Source organism: Scyliorhinus torazame, chromosome 19 (genome assembly GCF_047496885.1).
Source record: "Scyliorhinus torazame isolate Kashiwa2021f chromosome 19, sScyTor2.1, whole genome shotgun sequence".
Classification (NCBI taxonomy): Eukaryota; Metazoa; Chordata; class Chondrichthyes; order Carcharhiniformes; family Scyliorhinidae; genus Scyliorhinus; species Scyliorhinus torazame.
Genome location: NC_092725.1, coordinates 117,052,388 through 117,075,282, shown reverse-complemented (window position 1 = coordinate 117,075,282; position 22,895 = coordinate 117,052,388). Strand labels below are relative to the sequence as shown.

The following is a 22,895-nucleotide window of genomic DNA, read 5'->3' as shown; positions in this document are numbered from 1 at the left end:
GGTTTACCTGCTCACTGTAAAAGGCTGCCGGGACGGCTGCTGCTTTGGCATACATATAATGCTAGGTGAGCTTCTGTTTGGACTGCCTAAACCAGAGCTGCTCATGCTATTTGTCCTCCCTGGAATCCCAATCCCTTGTCCAACCTGGGAATGATTCATCATATTCCTGGGATTCATAGGCAAAATGCTCCTGTAATAAAATAGCAAATATTAAATAGCAACAGTGTAAACACATGAACAGACTATAGAGACAGCCAATAAAACTAGAAAATAAAACATGTTGTGCGATTTCTGTTAAATCTCAGATGATATTTCATTCACCAGGTCCACATTTATTGAAAATAATTGAAAATTGTGCATTGAATCATAATTAGTGCATTCTTTAACAGCTATTATGGCAACAAAACTAATGCACCTTTGAACTTGTCAAGAAAAAAATATTTCAGATTGTACTGGAGTCAAAGAGAAAACATGTCTGCAGAATTTCCATCTCCTAGAAATTACCTTGTTTATCTGTACACCATCTATCCTTTTGGAACATCAAAATTTCCAACTCAAATCACTATACTCTGCCTGCCAGCTGCCCCACCCACCAACTCCACTATCGTTCAGAATACAAACCCACCAGAATTCCATTGGAAAAATAACTACAGCTATTAAGACAGACACAACAGTGTACTGGAGTGGAATTTCCTGTAAAAGTTGCATCTGAAATTACACCCATTTGTCTACCTACTTTGCCACAGCCTGGTTACAGCCAAATTTCCTTCCAATCTCAGTTTTATACAATGGAATCAAAAATAGGCTGTAAAAAAGTGAAAATCAGGTCCCAAGGAAAGTGCTGAACATTAGCCACATATTTCGCCTTTAAGTACGAACATGCCAAGTCGCAATATACGTAGTTCAAAAATCACAATGAAGAACCCGAAAAATTACCGTGTACAGACAGCTCAGTCTAAAATTCTGGCCTTAATTTTGACACTATTCTGAACCAACATGATTACAGATAATTGGCATGCATGACTCTTTAACCTGGTGCAGAAGCATTATAAATGATTCAGGTACATCCAGTACAATCTGAAATTGATTTTTTCCTTTACAAGTTCAGTGCAGAGATCAAAAGACTGGTCCTAAAGAACAAACCAAGTCCTGCATAGCATCATTAATAATAATCATAATCTTTATTAGTGTCACAGGTAGGCTTACGTTAACACTTGCAACAAAAGCGCCTGTTCGGGTACACTGAGGGAGAATTCAGAATGTCCAATTCACCTAACAAGCACGTATTTCGGGAGTTGTGGGAGGAAATCGGAGCACACAGAGGAAACCCACGCAGACACGGGAAGAATATGCAGATGCCGCACAGACAAGGAACATGCAGACCCAAGTTGGGAATCAAACCCAGGTCCCTGGCACTGTGAAGCAGCACTGTGCTACCGTACCGCACAAAAGTGCATAACAAACATGCATTCACATTTCCTCAACGTTTTTAATCAGCTATTTGTTTCACACTCGGATTACATGCACTTACGGGCACAAATACTCGACAATCCAGACCAACAATTAAATAAATACTGGTGTGAACACAGCAACATACGGCTCATTTTCTAAACTTCCTCACAAATGTTATTCAAACACTGCATTCAATCTACATAAAAGCTTTTCCCACAGTGGTATAAGGTTCCACAGCACTAGAGTAAGATAAAAAACAATGTTTAAATTGTTGAGCACTGAAGCAGCACAAGATAACTAAAACTGTTTCTGTCCCATTACCTGCTCGGTGAAGATGGAGTATGAAGTGACATTGTGGGCACTCCTGTTGTTGGTGTTACATGATTAGGTAACTGAGTGCCTTGTGATAAGCTGCGATTTAACTGAGGGTTATTGTTGCCCATTCCCCTCATCGGAAGGCCTAATGCACCTGTGAAAATATAAATACAAGCTCTTTCAATTGCAGTTTTGATTGCCTGAGCTATGTTGCCTAATATTGAAGGAATACTTTTGTTCATTAATTGTACTATTTAGGGCAGCACGGTGGCGCAGTGCCCTGCTGCCTCACGGCGCCGAGGTCCCAGGTTCGATCCCGGCTCTGGGTCACTCTCCGTGTGGAATGTGCACATTCTCCCCGTGTTTGCGTGGGTTTCGCCCCCACAATCCAAAAATGTGCAGGTTAGGTAGATTGGCCACGCTAAATTGCCCCTTAATTGGAAAAAATGAATTGGGTACTCTAAATTTATTTTTAAAAATAAAAAAATTAATTGTACTATTTGACGCTGATTATTTTCTAGGTATTTTCCCTTTCATACCAATGCCGAAAACCTATTTCCAGCAAAAGACCCGCAATACCTGTAGAACTAGATCAGCAAGTTCTTTAGGGCTTGAGATTTGGAAAAGCAATATTAGGATGTTTTTCAACACCTGTACTTGTACTTTATCATTTTTACAGTACTGCATTTGCATGTGCAGATTTGACAATGGATTAGTTCCAGTGATGTCGAGACATGCTGCTTATGAAACAACTTACGAAATCCACGTTTAGGTTTCATCATTTGTAATTTATCTTTTGTATTTTAAAAATCAGTACTTAACAAATGAAACATAAAGGGTTAAATAATCTGCTGTTCATTATAGGTTTACATTAATAAGTTTCAATTTAATAACTTTTATTCTTTTAAAAAAATAAATTTAGAGTCCCCAATTCTTTTTTTTTCCAATTAATGGGCAATTTAGCATAGCCAGTTCACCTATACTGCACGTCTTTGGGTTGTGGGGGTGAGACCCATGCAGACATGGGGAGAATGCGCAAACTCCATACGGACAGTGACCCAGGGTCGGGATCGGACCCGGATCCTCGACACATTGAGGCAGCAGTGCTAACCCCTGCACCACGGTGCCGCCTCTAATAACTTTCATTCTAAGCACAAAAACATTAACAGAAAAAAAAACTTACTTTGCCCATATAAACTTGCACCAAACTGAGATAGCTGCCCTGATGTTGATGGTGATGGAGATGCCAGCATCTGGGGAAAGAAAGGGCAAGTGCAATCAATAACAAAACTGTAAGAAGTTCAAAGTTTATATTAGTGGACCAAAAATATGCACGTAACATATCTACAGAACAACCGTATAAACCCCTTGAGCCACAAATGTAATTCAAATATTATTGTGACGAAGGATGAAAGTTCATGGCTACGTAACCATAAATGTCAAGAGTCAAATCAATTTGTTGTTTCATGAAAAATAGTTCATAAACCTATTTTTTATTTTACAAGTTCAAAAAATTGGACATTCTAAATTAAACAGATTTTTGAACTGGAATTTTTAGCTTTTAGCTCAGTGGCCACCAAACTATAGGTCATGACTCTCCATGCTGGTTTAGCTCAGCATGTAGCTCAGTATTACTGGTTTAGCTCAGTGGGCTAGACAGCTGATTTGTGATGCAGAGCAAGGCCACCAGCACGGGTTCAATTCCCCTACCAGCTGAGAGTTCTGAATTCTCTCTGTGTACCCTAACAGGTGCCGGATTGTGGCGATAGGGGCTTTTCACAGTAACTTCATTGCAGTAAGCCGACTTGTGACAATAAAGATTATTTACATTCCATGCGGGACACAGAGATAGCTTTTGGGATCACAAGCTTCCCTACCTCTGAGACGGCAATGGCAACTGTGAAGAGGAGAGTACCCAGTCCAGAGATTGCGGTGGGACAGCCCAGAGCCCACTGGATTGGATGCCACCAAACAGCAAGGTTAGCCCAAAGCACTCTTTAATGTGAGAAAACACTTTTGGCAGCAGCTGCCAAGTGGGTCCAGGATGTCTGTGCATCAACTTAACAGAGGCAGCGTTAGGCAAGCATAACTCAAGTGGTTGACTGAGTGCAATCAGGTGGCTAAGGCAGGAAGGTGAGTGACAACTTCAAAGTTTGCGGGGTTTCTGCTCCTGTGTGCCAGTGGTACAGGCCACAGACCCTGCTTCTTGGGAATTGGCAACTAAACAGTGCATCTGTTGGGGTGGGGGTGCAAATTTGATATCAAAACTTCTAATTGAAGCTTCAGAGTGTGCTTGTAGTGCTTCTTTTGACTGCCACGAGAATGCACCCCAGACTCAAGCTCTTTACTGAACATTCACTTTGGTAAGTGAGTGTCAGGCATTTTGACTACATGGCCGGCCCAACTCATATCTGATCGTCTCAATATGGCGTGGATGCTCGGATAAGCACCTCAGTGCCTGATATTTTATCTTGTCAACTGATCACCAGAAGCTTCTGAAGGTAGATCAAGTGATAGTAGTTGAACTCCTTAGCATGATGTTGGCACACAATCATAGTCTTTTATACGTAGAGTGTGTGGACAGGACCTTTATTCTAAAGTTTGGGAGGAAGGCTTACTTCTCTTCATTCCCAGACTGATGTCACAATCTGTGGAAGACTATATTTGCTTTGGCAATTATTGCATGCGTCTCGGCATCAACATAGACAGCTCAAGAGCGCATGTTGCCAAGAGAAGTTTCCAGTCACAGACTGAAAATCTGGTTCAGGGTAGGGTTTTCTTGGAACAAGGAAGAGAGGTGTTTGTGTGGGGATGGCAGAGAGGTGTTAATGTGTGCATAGGAAGGTAGGAAGGGCAGAGAGGTGTTCGTGTGTGTATGGAGTGCAGAGAAAAGTGTTTTGTTTGTGTATGGAAGGAGGGGGCTGATCACTGTGTGTGGGGGAGGGCAAGGGGCGAGAGGCAGATTACAGTGTTTGTTTATGTGTTTTTGGAGAGATGGGCTGTTTTCAGTGTATAGTGGCAGTGATTGGGGGCGGAGGGTTTCACGGAGTCTTCTGTCACAGGAATATCAAGAAACCTACACAAGTATAAAAAAAAATTACAACAGTTCAACAAATACTTTAAAACCATATATTTCTATATTATATGATGTATTATATATTGAATTATAATATGTGAACTTTAATAATTATATATTGAACGTCACTATGCTGCTTTATTGCTGGTATATGGGGTCACGCATTAAAATGGGGTGATATTGGAAAATAGTTCACGGAGCACTCTATTAACTACCCATTTGAGTCAAAAGGTTGAGTGTTCAAACCGCATTGTAGGATTTAACCATATAATCTCACACTGGTGCAGTACTGGGAGAAGTAGTATAATGATGGAATAGGAATTGTTCAGGCAGAGCAGTAAATTAATATCTCTGCCATTTTGGTGATTCCATTTGACAAAGAGAGTGCCAGTCTCCTGGATTTCGAATAATCAACCAAAACATTTGTCATTCACGAAACTGATGTTTGTCCAAGCTGATCACATGCAAAATTTGCCGACGAAACTATACAGTCTGAATTTTCAATGTAATCTACTGGAATAATTATTGAAGTATTAAAGTACTTTGGGGCATTTTGTGGTGAGGATTGCATAAATGGAAGTTAATTTTACTGCTTAATTCTACTCACCTGAATTTCCACAGTTCAAGAATCTTTTCTCATCCTGATAACATATTTTATTTGGATTCAAGATTTTTCACTCAATGCCGTGGCATTGAAAGAACCAGATTTATATTTCTAGACCCTTATATTTCAAAGTTATAAGTTAAGCCCCTACAGGAAGACTTTGATCAAAATCAAGGCTTGTGAATCTCATCCGTGTTTTTTGTTTTTTTAAGATATGGAAGATAGATTAAACTCAATTCTATTGTTCTACATTCATCATTCAAAATTCATTATTCTAGGGGTATCCTGAAAAAGGTTTGAAACAAAGTAATATGCAGTAGCAGAAAACCTTCAGCCCATGATCAAGTAACAGCAACTGAGCCAGGAGAAACTTAACACAATGTTGCAAAAGAAAGCGACTTCAGCACTGCTCAAATTATGGTAAGCCTCCTGCTAACATGTGGAATTTGCTCATCCCTTGTGTTGAAGTGGGGACCAACAAGCTTTCACCTTGAGATTATGGAAACATGAGCTCTCAAAAACTCCACGATCTGCAAAACCCTGTGGAAAGATGGCTATTTCCAGAACTGGAAAATCATGGAGTGGTCAACGGTCAACATTCAATATTAGTTGACAATCATTTTACAACTTACAAAACATTGCAAGAAATCCTTTGAACTTTTCTTGACCTGATTATAAACTGTTCTCTGAATTGATGAGTAATGGAACAATTCCCACAAGCAGCTTTAACTCTCTGCATGATCCAAGAAAATACATCTGCTCAACTATGAATGTTTTTGGACATCTCCCTTACTTCTTTACCTGATAAGATTCCTACTTCAAAACAGCAGTACAATTTCTTCCTTACTGGGAGTGGAGACAAAAAAAAACAAGCAAAGCAACTATGTAGATTTTTGATCAGGGACTTCAGGAAGGTTAGGCTATTTCTTAGCTCTTTTATTTAACATGGTTTTCTCATCAATCTTATGTAGTGTAATAACAGAACCAACAGGGTTCTAAAATTCCAACAGCATACTGGCAGAACAAACATATATAGAAATGCCAAGGGTAAATCTACATTTTCAATAGGTCCTATTACTAGCTTAGTGAGTTTTTACCTTGAACTACAAAGTGAGCATGTTTTAACCTAATTGAATGGGTCCCACTCCAGATTAATTCAATAAAATGAGGTCCTATGGTACCCAGCTCCAGCTTCCTCACTCCTTTTCCAAGCATTTTCTTTACTATGCATGAATATGAATATACCAAGTATACAAATAATACTTTCTATTTAGAGCTTACTGGAGCTTTATTATTGCATGGTTATACAGTAATGCAACAACTTACTGCTCCCTCCTCTTTTTGCTTCTCCCATCTCAGTTTGTTTGGTGTAGCTTTTTTAAAACAACTTTTTCTTTCACCTTCTAGGCTGTTTTCATCCTGTTGTTTGTTTTGTCCTTGTACTGTGCTACTTTATCTCTTTCCTTCTCTCATTGCCCTGCCTTCTCCAAGTATTATCTGTTTTATTTTTGCTTAATGCAATATTGCTCTGGACCTTAAATAAGCTGTTGTTGTTCTGGCAGATTAGGTGCTCGGAACACTTGCAGAATTTTCCATTTGATATTAGTACCCATTTTTTTCCATAGTAGAGTATTTGGGGATCTTGTAAGTTAGTCTATAGACCCCTGCCAGGAAACAAGGGGATCCAGAGACAGGGAAACAAAAACATGCTGAGTGTGTGGCGTACAAGTAGCACAAAGATACTCAAACACAGATAACAATGCATAATAGAATTAAGAAGTTTAATATGTCAATATTCACACCCTTGACTCAAATATGGTATTCACAAAGAATGCCAAAAGCTCACCATTGTACCAAAACAAAATTATTTTTCTTCTTTTTTAATATAAATTTAGGGTACCTAATTCTTCCCAATTAAGGGGTAATTTAGCGTGGCCAATCCACCTACATATCTTTTGGGTTGTGCGGGGAGAATGTGCAAACTCCACATGAACAGTGACCCAGGGCCGGGATCGAACCCGGATCCTCGGTGTCATGTGGCAGCAGTGCTAACCACTATGCCACCGTGCCGCCCACAAAACAAAATAAATTAACTATTAATGCAACTTTAAGATTGTTATTAAAATATATGAAAATATAAAACCCTAGAATAGGCCACATTTGCTCCAGCGACAATATGGGAGCTGATACAGCCAACCGATTAAAGCAAAATTGTGCACTTATAAACCCTGCATGTGTAATGAATGCACTTCATACTCAAACCCCACAGAAATCCTAAAAGCTATTGGACGTAACTAAAAGACAGCAATCAAATAAAATTTATGAAATGCAATTCTTTTGAAAAAAAGACGATTCTTCCACATGCAACCATTGTCGAACAACAGAGCCAAACAGGTAAAATTTCCCATATTTTTCGATTTCCTATGCAATGCACTATTCCCATCAAGGCAGGTCAGGAACCCATTTAAGGCCTTCCCCTGTGCTGCTACACAATATCCCCTCTATTTTTTTGTTGTTGCCCTTTACAGATAACAATTAAACTTTCTTGTAAAGGGACAAGTCACCTTAAACACTTATGCACTCTACTCTGGTCACTATAAAACAGTAGTATTTTCTAGTTTACATAGAAACATACATAGAAAATAGAAGCAGGAGGCCATTCAGCCCATTGAGCTTGCTCTGCCATTCATTACGATCAAGGCTGATCATCAAGTTCAATACCCTGATCCCGCCTTCCCCAAATATCCCTTGATCCTTATAGCCCCAAGAGCTATGTCTAACTCCTTATTGAAATTATACAATGTTTTAGTCGCAACTCCCTTCTGTGGTAGTGAATTTCACAGATTCACCACTATTGTTATTATGATTATCATCTCTGAGTGAAGAAATTTCTCCTCACCTCAGTCCTAAAAGGTTTACCCCTTATTTTCAAACTATGACCTCTAGTTGGACTCCCCGACCACCACCGGGAACATTCTTTTTGAATCTAACCGGTCTAGTCCCGTTAAAATTTTAAATGAGATCCCCTCTCATTCTTCTAAACTCCAGTGAATATAATCCTAACTGACTTACGTCTCTCCTCATATGACAATCCCACTAGCCCAGGAGCCAGCCTGGTAACCTTCACTGCACTCCCTCCATAGTAAGAACATCTTTCCTCAGATAAGGAAACTAAAATTGCACACAGTACTCCAAAGGTGTGCCTCACCAATGCCCTATACAATTGCAGTAAAACATCTCCATTCCCATAGTCAAATCCTCTCGCTATGAAGGCCAACATACCATTTGCCTTCTTTACTGCCTGCTGTACCTGCGTGCTTGCTTTCAGTGACTGATGCACGAGGACATTAAGGTCTCGCTGAAAATCCACCTCTCTCAATTTACACCCGTTTCAAATAATAATCTGCCTTCCTTTTTTGCTATTGAAGTGGGTGACCTCACATTTATCCACATTATACTGCATCTGTCATGCATATGCCCATTGGCTCAGCCTGTCCAAATCTCACTGAAGCATCTCTGCATCCTCCTCAGTTCACCCTCCCACTCAACTTTGTATCATCTGCCAAACTTGGAGATAATACATTTAGTTCCCTCATCTAAATCATTAACATACAATGTGAACAGTTGGGGTCCTAGCACAGGTCCCTGAGATACTCAACTAATCACTGCCTGCCAATCAGAAAAAGACTAATTTATTCCAACTTTTTTGCTTCCTGACTGTCTATCTATCTCAAGATACTATCCACATTCCCCTGCACTTAAACTTTACATAATAATCTATGCGAGACCTCACAGAAAGCCTTCTGAGAGTCTAAATAAATCACATCCACCAGTTCTCCCTGGTCAACTCTACGAGGTACATCTTCAAAGAATTCTAGTAGATTTATCAAGCATGATTTCCCTTTCGTAAATCCGTGCTGACTTTGTCTGATTATACCACTGCTTTCCAAATGCTCTGCTATGAAATCCTTGATAATGGACTCTAGCAACTTCCCTACTACCGATATTAGGCTCACTGGGCTATAGTTCCCAGTTTTTTCTCTACCTCCCTTTTTGAATAGCGGGGTTATATTAGGAAATGTAGGAAACATTCAGTGTCCAAAGGATTTTGGAAAGTGACCACAAATGGATTGTAAGGATCCTCCTATTTAAATCTGATTTCTTTTATTTTGTTTGTTATAACTTTTGTATCTGGACGATTACTGAAACTCCCCCAGCAGATGTGATGTTTGGTTTGGCCTCTGGAGACCCCTGGTACCAGTGCTAATTGGTCTGGCCCAGTAATGATACATCTTGATGAACTTGGCAGCCAATCGGTTACTTTGATTTTCCGGGACTTGACTGGCTCTCGATGATAATTGGTCATAATGTTCCAGAATGTTCTGCCGAACTCAGACAGGCTCCATTTTGCAGAATGAAGCACACTTTTGATTAAGGCGCTTGAAGAGCCACAGGTCTCAGTTCTATCTCTCCTGAGGACTTCTCGAAGGTCCTGAAGTAAAAGCCTTTCTCTCTCTCTCTCTTCACAGCCAGTTAAACCTGCAGGAAGATCCAGGCCAGCACCAGTCAGGCTGGGTTACTTGACAACTTCCTTTAAAAATCTGATAATTGGAAAAACTCTAATCTTACCTCCGTGAGGCTGTTAATTGCGAGTTTTGATCGAATACACAAACCAGAAGATCCAATCCAACTGGTGGTTTTCAACACTCTGCGTCCTGAGTAGATAGCCAACTACATAGGCTTCAACATCGGCAATAAGAACACTTCGCTCTGACTCCTATATTTTAATCACAATCATTTTACCCCTTTCCCTTCCTCTCTGTGTGCCTGTCTTGTGTGTGTTTAAGGTAGAGGGTGGGATGGTCAAAGGGGGAAGTAATAGCTTAGCAGGTCATTATTCTAGTTTAATTATTGCAGGTTTTAACTCTTTTCTCATTGTAAATAAACAGCTATTGTGTTTTTACTTACAAACCCGGGGTTGGATTCTCCGTTTCTGAGGCTAAGTATTGACTCCAACGGAGAATCCGTGGACTTTTAAGACAGAAAAATCGGCACCGCACCTGCACCGATTCCGCTATCAATGAGGGGCTAGCACCGGTGCTGCGTGGAACACCATTGATTCCCATGGAAAATGGCGTGGGATTCGCCGGGTCCGTGATCGACACTCGCAGGGCTGACAAGCTGCAACTGCACATAAACATTACACTACACACACACTCACACTACACACACACCAAAGCCAAAAAGATGGGACAGGTTGTGCTGGAGTGTCCATACAGCTGATGGGTCGGCTGGGACCAGAGGGCATCCAGTGGGGTGCCCCTGGGAGGGACATCTATATGACCCATGGCACGAGGTTTAAAGCGGGCTGTCAGCGGCATGCGTAGCTGCATGGCTACCTTGCCAGCTGCGGTAATGGTGTTGCCTACCCGTCCACCCCGACCCCACAGCCCACTTCCTGGCCACCCCGCATGACAGTCGGCGAAGTATGGCGATGTTGGACACTGAACATACGCCTTCTCTCTCTCTCAGCAGCCACCACGGCAGGTTCACTATTTTTGAAACCACGCCATTGGGAACTCAGCCCATCGCAGGTGGAGAATCGCGGATGGGTCCATTAATGATATGCAAATTGTGTTTAAAGTACACGCGGAGTGAAATGCATTGACGCCTTTTGCGAGGTGACGGGGAATCGCGATTTGGCGTCAAACTGGCACCTGCTGGATTTTGCCGTCGAAAGTTATTCTCCACCCGATTTCGGCATCGGCTAACAGAGAATCCCGTCCCTGGTGTCTGTAGCAGTCTAGGGCCAAAGATCTCGAAAGGTTTATGAGAATTACTGGTTAATTCACATATGTTACGACTCCGGGTCCCAGGTCGGGGGGGGGGGGGGGGGGGGGGGGATTGACCACGCCCTATCCCAGGGTGTTGGGCATAACACGTTCACTGTGAACTCGACCGGTCCAGCCTTGGATCAAGAACAGTATTAAAAGCCCCTCCAATGATCAGTCAATAAAAATCTAGGTCCAGAATCTTCCCTAGCACCTGCCTCATAAATTCCACGTCGTCCCAATTCGGGGCATATACATCAACATTACAGACATTCCCTCCAGTTTCCGACTAACCATAACATATCTTCTCCCCCCACCCCGCTCACCTCCACCGTCCGCCTCTATGTTCCCCACCTCGAACGCCACCCGTTTATTAATCAAAATCACCACATCCCTCGTTTTGAATTCTAACCCAGATTGAAACACTTGCCCAACCCATCCCTTCCTTAACCTAATCTGATCCCCCACTTTCAAACTTGTCTCCTGCAGCATGGCCACATCCGCTTTCAGTTGCCTCAAGTGCGTGAACACATGGGCCCTTTTGACTGGCCCATTCGGTCCCCGAATGTTCCGCGTGACCAGTCTGGTCACGGAGGCACCCCGCTCCCCTCCTCTGCCGATCAGCCATAGCCTCTCCAAGGCCAGTCCTCGGCCCATGTCCCGCACCTTCCCTGGCCCGCCCTCAGGCAACCGTCATCAACCCTCCTCCTCCTCCACTTTGAAAGTCCAGACTTGATGGGCCGAATGGCCTCCTTCTGCACGGTGTGTCTATGTTCTCTGAACACCAAAATCAAAGTTTTTGCAATACAGTACATTCACTCCACTTCCCAACTACCAAAGCTCAAAGTCCTCTTTCTCCTGCCAATCCACTCTCTTTCATGAAGTCCACTACCTCCTCCGCCGAGCCAAAAGTATAACTCCCGCCCACCATAGGCGAGCCGGGTACAGTAGTCATAACTTTACACCCTTCTTGTACAGGGTCGACTCCATCTTATTAAAGCTCGCCCTCCTCTTTGCCAGCTCTGCACCCAGCTCCTGGTACACACGGATATCAACACCTTCCCAGGTGCAACGCCTCGTCTGCCTGGCCAACCTCATGATACGCTCCTTATCAAGGAACCGATGCAACCGTACCACCATTGCCCTCAGCAGCTCGTCCCCCTTGGGCTTGCACATCAGCGCCCTGTGGGGTCGATCCACCTCTAAAGGCCGGTCAAACTCACCTTCCCCAAGCAGCTTCTCCAGCATTTTCCCGACATACGCACCAGCATTCGTTCCTTTGCTCCCCTCCGGCAGGCCCACGATCCGAATGTTCTGCTTACGAGATTGGTTCTCCACTTTCTCCAGCAGTCGCTTCTGCTAGTCTCGCATCAGTCCCATCGCCACTGCCATCAGGTGGACTGTTCCTCATGCTCCCCCGCCAGCTCCTCCAACCTCTGGATCACCTGTCCCTGGGCTGCCAGTCTCGTCTCCACCCAGTCAACCACCGCCTTGATCGAGTCCACCGCCCGGGCCAGGTCCTCCAAACGTTCCTTCCGCTGTTGGGTGAACTTCTTGCTCAAGAAGCTCACCAACTGCTCCATCGACCACTGAGCCGGCAGGGTCGGTCCCTGCCTGTCCGCCATCTCCGCGTGGATTGCCAGCAGCTCACCCGTCTCAACCAACTGGTTTTCTCTTTTTAGGACACTTCTGGTCCGCCGCTCCATAAACTAGGGGTTCGATCTCTTCTGCTCACACTTCTACACCTTTTTCCTCCAAAATTCCTACTACAAATCGGGGTAAAGGTCACAAAAAGACTGTCACGAGCAGGAGCTACCACATATGCGACCACTCACTCCATGGCCACCCCCGGAATCTCTCCCACTGTATAATATGAGACCTAAGAAAAAAGCTCAAAGCATCAAAAGGGGTGGGTGGTCGATAGCAATGGACATTTCTTGAATATTGTACCCGATGCACATACACTTGACTACTGTAAAGTGTATAAAATGAAAAACTCAATAAAAATCTTTTTAAAAATAGTTCAGTGGTCTCAAACTCACATATTAAAATAGCCAAATGAATAAAAGAGGCAATCACTGTAATTTCACTATTTCAGTATAAATTGAACGTTTTGCATCTCCATTATTTTCACACATTATTTGTAACTAGTATAACTAGTATATATAACTAATCCTGCATAGATATTTTTAAGGGGCCGAAAACTACCATACCACTCACATTTCACATGAGCACGTACTGTTCTGGAGAAGTGCCTCCAAGATTATGGTATGTAGCCTCGGAAACACAAGCTAGCTAAATCTATCTATCTCCAATTAAATAGTGGGAAGACTGAAGCCATTGTTTTCGCTGCCTGCTCCAACTCCATTCCCTAGCTACAGACTTTATCCCTCTCACTGGCGATAGTCTGAGATTAAGCAGGTCTGTTCGCAACCTTGGGTGTCAAAGTTGAGCCCAGGATTCCAACCTCCAATCTGTGCCATCAGCAAAACTGCCTATCCCCACTTCTGCAACATTGCCTGATTTCACTTGTCTCAGCTCATCTGCTGTTGAAATCCTCAATCATGTCTTCACTACCTCTAGACTCAACTATTTCAATGGACCTTGACTGGTCTTCCTCATTCTGCCCACGATAAATTTGAGGTTATCCAAAATTCTGCTGTCCATGTCTTAACATCTTGTAGCAGGTACCATTCCTCTAACACCCCTATGCTCGCTGGACCACAACCCGATCTTTGTCATCTCTTTTCGCCCAGACTCTCCGCGATTTCTCCACACCTCTAATTCTGGCCTCTTGTCCATCCGCAATTTTAATTGCTCCACCATTGGTGGCCATGCCTTCAGTTGTCTAGACCCCAATGCTAGAATAAGCTCCATACACCTCTCCATGCCCATCTATCTCACTTTCCTCCATGGTAGCACAGTGGATAGCACTGCTGTTTCACAGCGCAGGGACCCGGGTTCGATTCCCAGCTTGGGTCACTGTCGGTGCGGAGTTTGCGCGTTCTCCCCGTGTCTGCGTGGGTTTCCTCCGGGTGCTGTTGTTGAGTTGCCAGCTGTTGCTACAAAAGCAAATTGCATGTGACAACCCATCATAAGCACTTTTTTAAGCAAAGAATTCTCATACCTTACCATGGAATACAGGAAAAAGATTAGGCCATTCAACTCCTTGGGGCGGTTCTATTATTTCATTAGATTACGATTGATCTTTTTTTAAAATTTAGAGTATCCAATTATTTTTTTCCCCCAACTAATGAGCAATTTAGCTTGTTTTAATAAAAAGATATGGCCAATCCACCTACCCTACACATCTTTTGGGTTGTGGTGGTGAAACCCACGTAGATACGGGAAGAATGTGTTAACTCCAAACGGACAGTGACCCAGTGATTACGGTTAATCAATACTTCAATTTCATTTAATTCCCTTGATACCCTGCAGCAATGAATTGGCTTGAAAATTTCAATTGGCCCAGCCTTTTGTAGGAAAGAGGGTTTCAGACTTCCACCACTCTTTGCATAAATAAGTGCCTCCTGATTTCATTCCTGAATAGCAAGCTCTAACCTTAAAATGATGTTCCTTTGTTCTATATTCCCCCACTTGAGGAACTAATTCCCTTGTATACAGCCTGCTTTATCTGAAATCACTTGATTAATCCCGAGTATCATTCTGGTGCGTCTTTGCTGCACTACCCACAGGGTTTGACAATTTGTGTTCAAAACTGAATGTTATACTTCAATAGGGGCTGCCCATGACTCTCAAGAACCAAATCACCACTCCTTCACCTTTATTTTCTAACCCCTTAGACTTAAAGCCCAACATTCCATTAGGTGTTCCTATACACCAGCTTTTAGAGATCTGTGATAATCTGTAACCTCATAAAATAGGAGCCTAATTCTTCACACCCTTTCATCCTACAGCCTTTCACTCAGAGGTACCAGAGCTGCAACCATTTCATTTCAAAACATTTATCCTTCAATCAATGCCACAAAAAATATTATCAGCTCATTATTACATTTTTGTTTGCCGAGTGCAAATTAGCTGCCACATTTCCTATGTTACAACAGTGACTATGATCCAAAAATATTTCAATGACTGTAAAGCGCGTTGAGATGTACGGTGTTCATGAAAAGTGAGATATAAATGCAAGAGTATTTTTTTAAGAGGTGTTGGTTCCAGAACAGAAGACAGAAATTGCTTTGCTCCCCCACAATCTCCAGTCTATCACCATTAATGGGGGAAAAAACAATTTGGTCTTTGTTGAATCCAAAGTAGATGGCCTTGCACTTTCCACATTTTGAACTTAAACTGGCATTGTTTTCCCAAACAATTGCAGTGTCACTTTGTAACATCCTGGTTCCATCTACACTTGCTACATCCCGTTACTGTCAACTGCAAATTCGTATATACAACTCGTTGCTCCATCATTCAGGATATGAATATACATCCAGAACATACTTGAGAAACTCACTGCCTTTTTGATATGTGCTTGCCTGCTTATCCCAATCTATTAGAAAGTTAAAATTCCCCATTACAACCACTCACCCTCTACACACTGGTTTAATTTCTGCATTTATACAATTTACCACTTGACAGCTGCCACAACAGTAGTGTTGACAAAAACATAACAATGGAGGAAGTTGCTGAGGTAAGTTGGATTGAAGCCATGGAGAAATTAATACCCAGGAATGCAAACGTCAAAATTGGTGCACTGGAAGTCTTCAAAATAGGGGTGATAATTGAGCTGAGATTTAGTATGTAATAGACTGTAGACAGCTATGTGGAAGGGTTCCAAATTATGTTGGATGGAGCTCAAAAAGGCAGCTTGGAGGGCATTCTGAAGTCTGGATATGAGAATAATATAGAAAAAGTTTTTAGCAATGTCATTCAAGGACAGGAACAGGTGATATATTTGAAGTGGAATGAAATTTTGTGCAACAGGGCATGATACCACAAAGGAAAAGGTGGGAATGGAAACACAGACAGAAGGAATGAGAGCCATTGAGTAAATGGGTAACAGGAGAGGGACTTGGGAATTAAGAATTAGAAGGTAGATTTTCTTTTCAACGTTTAAGGTGATGGCAGAGGAGCTTATATATGAACCGGAAATGCTGCTGTTCAAGAATACAATGAAGTGGTCAGAGATGGCCTAGTCAGACTTTGAAAATTTGTTCTGGATACTGATGGAAGGTCCTCAGAGGTTAAGTAACAACAGTAGGGCAGCAAGGACAGAGAAGTAGTTGCAGGAGGAACTTGGGTGTTGGCTGAAGTCACAGAAGGTGAATTATCACTTTGTGAAGAATAAGTGAGAAAGGTAAGATATTTCAGTAAACAACAATAGACAATAAACACCTTAAAGAAGAAAGAGACTGGATGATCAGATTAATCATAAATGTATATTAAAGCACAATTGCACCTGATAGAAAGGGCACTCCAAAGAGGACTGCGAACAAAGTATACAGAAACCCATGCTTATGTGGATATTAGTCGAGTGATTACAGCAAATCTACAAATATATTTAAAATTTGCACAGAAATAGTCCATTCATAATGGTCACTGGTAATCCTTTAGAGATCATTTAAATAAAGTGTTGTAACACCCTCCTTTCATTTATAGGATCTTAATAAGCTCATCATGCATCCTCTAACATTCAGCTCTAAAGAACCTAAAACGGGAGAACACAGAATTAAGTACCAGATGGAACAGAGAGTAATTTAATACGCAGTCAAGGGAATCTGAGCTCAATAGATATTTAAATAATGCTTAAATTTTACTGAAGTTATCTGAATCACTCACTACAAGCATTTTATTCTAGATATATAAACATTTACTTACATCTTTTTCTGTTCGATGAGGGAACATTGAAGACTGGTTGTAATACAGACTTTCATCATGGTAATCACTCTCCACTCCCTCTACAAACTTCTTTCTCGCAGCACCAAACATGCTGTTTGTCACCTATTTCAAAAACAAAGAAAATATGTTTTTCTTCAGACATTTTGGACACCAGTGTATTAATGCAAAAAATCTACAAAAAAGATATTATATTCTATCCAAATGCTTTCATGCTTATACCCATATGCTTCTTGTTCAGTGATATGCTTATTCATCGAAAGTGTTTTTGCCACAATCATCATTTGACCCCAGTGCTCCACAGCTAAAGTGCTCCCCCCCCCAGAAATAAGGAAATAAATTAAGTTCAAGAAGACATAATACAAAAGTTTCACACAATGATTATGATTCTTGAACACCCAGTGAAAAATATGGCTACAACAAAGGCATCAAAACTCACCATTACATGAGAGTGAAATCCTAATAAGAACACTGTAGCAATAAATAAATGTAGCAAAAGTTGCACCATGAGTATAATTAATAGGAAACTTTGTGTTTGCCTTTGCTCTCATTAACAAAATTACTGAATGGAAATTTAGATGCAGGAATATAGAACAGTAATTAAAATTTCAAGAATATATGCACATATTTTAATCTTCAAATAATCTCCATGTTTTAATGAATTTAAAGAGTTCAGAATTAATCCATTAGATTTTCTCAGAGTATATCGTTTTATATTATAGTAAATGACAATCCTTTTAATTGATCTTTTCACTGAATTAAGAAATACATTGAATGGTACAACAGCTCTGAAATTAGAAAGTACTGAATTGTTGAAATGTAAAATCTAATGTGCCTCAAGGTGGTTGCTAAGCCAATGAACCGCAGAAGGAGAACGAGAAGGAAAAGGAAACAATCTTTGAGGGCACCATTGCCCTGAAAAGTCCAATACAAACCAGGAAAACCTCAACTGTGCGAAGAGTCATTACAACACCCACTATTATTTTTTTTTAATGAAAGCATTATGCCAATTTGTGTCGAACCACATTTTTGCTCACTAGTTATTTCCAAGGGAGAGAGAGACTGAAATTTTACTTGAAAGTACTGGCTACTTGACCCGGCGCAAAAGTCAGGGGCACCACCTCATCAGCTTGTTGGGTTGCCCTGCAATCATTTTATAGACGCTAAACCGTTAATTGCTTCAAGACGGGACTTTCACACCCATCTGGGAGGCAGTCCGGTCTCAGAGAGCTGCTCGCCATATCTAGTCCCAGCAGTTACAAGAAGTTGCTGAACAGGAGACACCAAGGACTGTAAAGGCCCTTCCTACTGATTTACACACAGAAATACACAGTGCTGAAGAGGCCCTTTGGTGCATTGAGTCTGCAGTGACACATGACAAACACCTGACCTAGCTGCCAAATTCCATTTGCCAGCACTTGGCCTATAGCCTTAAACGTTATGTCATACCAAGTGCTCATCCAGGTTCTTTTTAAAAGATGTGAGGCAACCCACCTGTGGTGATGAACTATCTTGTGTGTGTGTGTGTGGGGGGTGGGGGCTCTCATTGGGCACCGGGTCGCTGAACACCCTGATCTGGATATGGGTAAAACCCCAGCAGCAGCAAGGCCTCAATTGGCCCATGCACATGCAGGTTCGCCTGACCATCTACTCCATCACATTGTGAGAGCACCTGTGGGCAACCAGGCGAGAGGGAGATTTTAAAAAATGCTGCATTCATGCAATTTCAGATCCACAGCAATGCAGCTGACTCTTAGCTGCTCTTTAAAATGGGCTAGCAATCCACTCAGTTGCATCAAACCACAAAGTAATTAAACTAGACAGACCAATTGGCATCGATTGAGGCACCAGAAATGATGATGGCAAACTCAGCCCTATTGTCTCTGTGAAGGCCTCCTTAGTGGCACCGAAGATGGTATGGGCAAACAATGTGCTCTGGGTGGCAGAATTCAATGTCCATTGCCAGGATTCTTGGTAGCACCAATACAGATCAAGGCCTGAAGGACACAGCTGCTCAATTGGGTCTGTGGCACGTGGTGAGGGAACCAAGAAGAGGGAAAAATATACTTGATCTCATCCTCACCAACCTGCCTGCTGCAGATGCAACTGTCGAGGACAGTCTCGTGTTGTACAGCTCTACCATCGTGCTAAATAGGAGAGATTTTGAACAAATCTAGCAATTCAAGACGGGGCACCCATGAGGCGCTGTGCGCCATCGGCAATATTAGAATTGTACTCAATCACAATCTGCAGCCTCATGGTCTGGCATATACCCCAGTCAAACATTACCACCAAGCCAAGGAATCAATGCTGGTTCAATGAAGTGTGCAGGAGGATATGCCAGAACAGTACCAGGCAAAGCTAAAAATTAAGTGTCAACCAGGTGAATCTACAACATAGGATGTATTTGTATGACAAACAGCTGAAGCTAAGCAATTCCACAACCAACGGATCTCCATTGGTTGGAGCTGTTTGTTGATGGAGGTCAAACATCTCCGGTCCAGGACATCATTGCAGGAATTCCACCAGCTAATGTCCGATGCCCAACCATCTTCAGGTCCTTCATCAATGACCTTCCTATTATATTAAGGTCAGAAGTGGGGATGTGCGCTGATGATGGCACAACATCCAGCACCATTCACAACTCCTCAGATAATAAGGCAGTCCATGTGCAAATGCAGCAAGACTTTGACAACATCCAGGCTTCAGCTGACAAGTGGCAAGTAACACAAGTACCAGGCAATGACCACTTCCAACAAGAGAGACTCTAACTGTAGCCATCTGGGATGGCCACTTCCAGAATAGAAAATTGATGTTTGCAAAGACTGCAGGGAACAATGGACAATGCTAAGAAAGCAAGCAGGCACAGAGCCTGTACGTGTATTGGGATTGCAGCTCCCAGAGGAGACTGAAACTGTAGGTCTACTAGCATAATATGGCCCATCTCCGGGAACAAAGGGGAGATACTCAAGTAACCGATCTGGCTCCAGACCTCGCGGCACCAGTTCCCCAAACCGAAAGGACAAACAAAGCCAGGCCAACGGCCACCTAGGACACCCTCAGCCATCAGGGCACCACCCCTTTATTGGTCAAGATCAATACGAGTGATCAAGATACGGCCCAATTGATTGGGGCCAAGTTCAAGGCCCGCCCAAAAGTCACGAAGCCCTTGCAGGTATAAGAAGAAGGCCCCAGGAGAGAATCGCTCTCTTGGAATCAGCTCTCAAAGCGGAGAGACCCTTTCACCAGCTACACCAGAAGCAAGTAAGTCCAAGGTCAACGCTCGCTACCAGACGGACGACCGTAGCTGTTCTCCTGTACCACTTCGACCCCAGCAGCCCCAACCAGCCATTGTTCCTCTGACTGAGTGGGCACCCGAAGCTAAGTATAGGCGTTAGCATTAGAGATAGTTTAGTTTGTGGTATTTTGCGCATGAGTAGATATTACTGTGTGTGTAAATAAATAGTATTGACTTTGAACTAACTAACTGGTGCATCGCCTCTTTGATCAGTATTCGGATTTGAACCTGGTGGCGTTATCGAAAAATACCTGGCGACTCTAAAGCAAACGTAATTAGGATTAAGGAAGGCGACCATATTGACCGCCATATTTAGAACCAAATAAAGAGAGCAACATAACTAACCATCGACCTTAACATTTGAAGGGATTGCAAAATTCTCCACTTTCAACATCCTAGGGATTACCATTGACCAGAAACTGAATTGGACTAACCATATAAATGCTGTAGTTGCAAGAGCAGGTCAGGAGCTAGGAATTCTGCGACATGTAACTCACCTTCTGACTCCCCAAAGCCTATCTAACATCGAGAAGGAGTATGATGGAATATTCTCCACTTGCCTGGATGAGTGTAGCTCCAACAACATTCAAGAAGCTTGACAGCATCAAGGACAAAACAGCCCAGGTGATCGACATCCCTTCCACAAACATTCAATCCCTCCACCACCGTACACAGTAACAGCAGTGTGTACCATCTCTAAAACAACCTCTCTCTCAATGTCGGAAAGACCAAGGAACTGATCATCGACTTCAGGAAGCATAGCACGACAAACACTCTCATCTGCATCAATGGCTCCATCTGGATCAATAGCTCCAAAGTGGAGATGGTCATAGCTTTAAGTTCCTGGGGGTCCACTCACGTTGATGCAACAGTCAAGAAAGCCCAACAAGGTCTCTACTTCTGACGGAAGCTAAAGAAATTTGGCATGTCTGCATTGACTCTCACAAACGTCTACAGATGTGCAATAGAGAGCATCCTATCCGGCTGCATCACAGCCTGGTATGGCAACTGCTCCGTCCAAGATAGCAAAAAACTGCAGTGTGGTGAACTCAGCCCAGCGCATCACACAAGCTTGCCACCCTCACATTCATTCTGTATACACCTCCCGCTGCCTCAGGAAGACAGAGACCCCTCCCACCCAGACATTGCCTTCTTCCAGACTCTTCCATCAGGCAGAAGGTACAGAAGTCTGAAGACCCGCACGTCCAGACATAGGAACAGTTTCTTTCCCACAGCTACAAGACTCCTCAACGACTCCCCATCGTACTGATCTGATCCCTGTAAGAACACTATTTGTGATGCCCTATGCTGCTCTTGCTCATGTATTTTTTTTGTTTGGCCCCTTGTTGCGCACTGTAACCAATCACGGTTTGTTGATGCACCATTTGTCAATGTCCTCTGTTGATTATTCTCTTTGGCCACTATGTTCGTACTTTGTACGTTCCCTCGGCCGCAGAAAAATACTTTTCACTGTACTTCAGTACATGTGACAATAAATCAAATCAATCAATCAATCTCAAGATGCACTGTAGGAACTCACCAAGGCTCGTTAGACAGCACCTTCCAAACCAATGACCACAATCATCTGGAAGGACAAGGGCAGCAGACACATGGGAACACCACTAGCTGGAGGTTCCCCTTCACCATGATCATTTGGAAATAATGTCACCGTTCCTTCACTGTCACTGGGTCAAAATCCTTGAACTTCCTCTCAAACAGCATATTTCCATTCTCCTACTAATAAAAATTTGTTTAATCTTTGCTCAAATCCCAGTGATAAAACACTGTAAAATTTGGCAGGTTAAATATAATAAGGGAAGTTCATAATCCATAGCTATGCGTTATCCAATGTTACCCAGTTGGCATTATCATCCTGGAATTCTTTCCATATTTTTACAGCAATTGATTTCTGCCCTCAGATATGATATTGCACCACAGGTCTGATTCAAGTTTCAGAAGAAAATTAGAGATTGAAAAATGTCAGCACATCTTAGATAGCTATAAGACCATAAGACATAGGAGCGGAAGTAAGGCCATTTGGCCCATCGAATCCACTCCACCATTCAATCATGGCTGATTTCAACTCCATTTACCCGCTCTCTCTCCATAGCCCTTAATTCCTCGAGAAATCAAGAATCTATCAACTTCTGTCTTAAAGACACTCAACGTCCCGGCCTCCACCGCCCTCTGTGGCAATGAATTCCACAGACCCACCACTCTCTGGCTGAAGACATTTCTCCTCATCTCTGTTCTAAAGTGACTCCCTTTTATTTTAAGGCTGTGCCCCCGGGTCCTAGTCTCCCCTGCTAATGGAAACAACTTCCCTACGTCCACCCTATCTAAGCCATTCATTATCTTGTAAGTTTCTATTAGATCTCCCCTCAACCTCCTAAACTCCAATGAATATAATCCCAGGATCCTCAGACGTTCATCGTATGTTAGGCCTACCATTCCTGGGATCACCCATGT

The 22,895-nt window shown here is 42.6% G+C and overlaps 1 protein-coding gene across 1 annotated transcript in view; it reads right to left on the bottom strand.

The window, feature by feature from the left end:
• The window catches only part of cnot2 (CCR4-NOT transcription complex, subunit 2), a 204,802-nt gene that overhangs the window by 75,883 nt on the left and 106,024 nt on the right, over positions 1–22,895 (bottom strand). Inside the window, 4 exon segments of the mRNA XM_072485099.1 lie at positions 8–190; positions 1,774–1,921; positions 2,951–3,020; positions 17,111–17,233. Coding sequence (XP_072341200.1) covers positions 8–190; positions 1,774–1,921; positions 2,951–3,020; positions 17,111–17,233 — 524 coding nt within the window.